The 1,525-nt window shown below is 36.1% G+C and overlaps 1 protein-coding gene across 1 annotated transcript; it reads left to right on the top strand.

Moving 5' to 3' along the window:
• Nucleotides 1–280: 280 nt before the first annotated feature.
• On the top strand, nt 281–1,069 carry LOC123747649 (cytochrome c-like). The gene is made up of 2 exons (XM_069332202.1): nt 281–331; nt 752–1,069. Exons 1-2 carry the CDS (start codon nt 281–283, stop codon nt 1,067–1,069), a joined length of 369 nt encoding a protein of 122 aa, XP_069188303.1.
• Nucleotides 1,070–1,525: the final 456 nt, after the last annotated feature.

Below are 1,525 nucleotides of genomic sequence, written 5' to 3'. Positions count from 1 at the left end.
CTTGTTTTTAAGAGTTTACAGCCATATTTATTAAAACTAGCCTCAAAAAATTCTAATGATCCATCAAATAGAAAATACTTATTATTCTTTAACCAACTTTGTCATAGAAAGGGAGGTGAACCAATCCTGAGACCAACATTCATTAAATAAAACAATTAAAAAAAATGTTTTTTTGTAAATAAATGTATATGTATGTGTTATTTTTACCTCTGTTTGGGTTTCAATCAGAGGGCATCAATTTCTCAGGCAGCAACAGGTACCACCTAGCGTTCATATTCATATGACAACCCAAGGCCAGCCATCACCACTTCAGTTGCAAGGTCCACCGCAGGTACAGTCACAGTTGCCTCCCCAGGGCCCACCTCAGGGCCCAGCTCAGGCACCAATGCTATAAAAACTCTAATCCGAAAAGTTAAAATGTCATCCTTACCACATTTTCATATCATATTTTTATAGGAGGGTGTAATTATTTATTTCTTATGTTTTCTCATTTGAAACTGTGTTTGGTTGAAGTTGTAGCTGGTTAGATACATTATCCAAATCTGTATCTACAGTATTTTTTAGTCCATCTGTGAGTGTGTTTTGACTCAAGGTTGTGCAGTGTTCTCGCAGAGTATATCAGAATCCTAAAACAAAGAAAAAAAAGTGTCCTTTTTTTGTAAGTAAGTATATGAAACATATAAATAAATAAATAAATAAATAAATAGCATACACCTTAACCTTTTAAGTTAATGTTTTTTTTTTTTTTCAGAAGATGGTTGAGAGGGAAAAAGGTAAGAAGATCTTTATGCAGAGGTGTGCACAGTGTCACACTGTTGAATTAAACGGCAAGCACAAAACTGGACCAAATCTAAATGGCCTCTTCGGCCGCCAAACTGGTCAGGCTTCTGGCTATATTTACACTTATGCCAATAAGGCCAAGAGTATCACGTGGGACAAAGATAATCTGGATATCTACTTGACCAACCCCAAGAAATTTATTCCAGGCACAAAGATGGTGTTCGTTGGTCTTAAGAAGAAGAATGAGCGTGCAGACTTGATTGCTTACCTGGAAACCTCCACCAAGTAGAGCAAGCATTAATATTTTTGTGGTCTCACCACTTTAAATCAACAAATAATCCTGCTATCAAAATTTACTAAAAAAAAAAAAAAAAGGGGGCAGTAAAAATTACAAAACATTGCTCAAAGAGTGGAGGAGACAGCTGGTTGCCCGGAGTAGATGGTAGCAGTATCAGTTGAATTATATAAATATCAAGTAGTCGCAGGCTACTCTCACATTTTACATCCACTGACGGCCAACCAACACAAGCTTCGCTACTATTCCATCCAATAGAAATTTAGTAGCCACATTCTTAGTAATATTTGGAATATTCAGGTGTACAAAGTGTGATGATATATGTTGTATTAGGCTAGGAAACCTTGACCGAATTTATCATTTAAATTCGGCGAAGAGCGAATTAATTGCTCGAATAGTGGCGAAAGAATACGGATCATTTTATGTAGAAAAGGTAAACCGCGTACTTTT

The sequence above is a fragment of the Procambarus clarkii genome, chromosome 27 (assembly GCF_040958095.1).
Source record: "Procambarus clarkii isolate CNS0578487 chromosome 27, FALCON_Pclarkii_2.0, whole genome shotgun sequence".
In the NCBI taxonomy this organism is placed as follows: Eukaryota; Metazoa; Arthropoda; class Malacostraca; order Decapoda; family Cambaridae; genus Procambarus; species Procambarus clarkii.
Note: the sequence above shows the minus strand (reverse complement) of the source record. Positions and strands in the feature narration are given on the sequence as shown.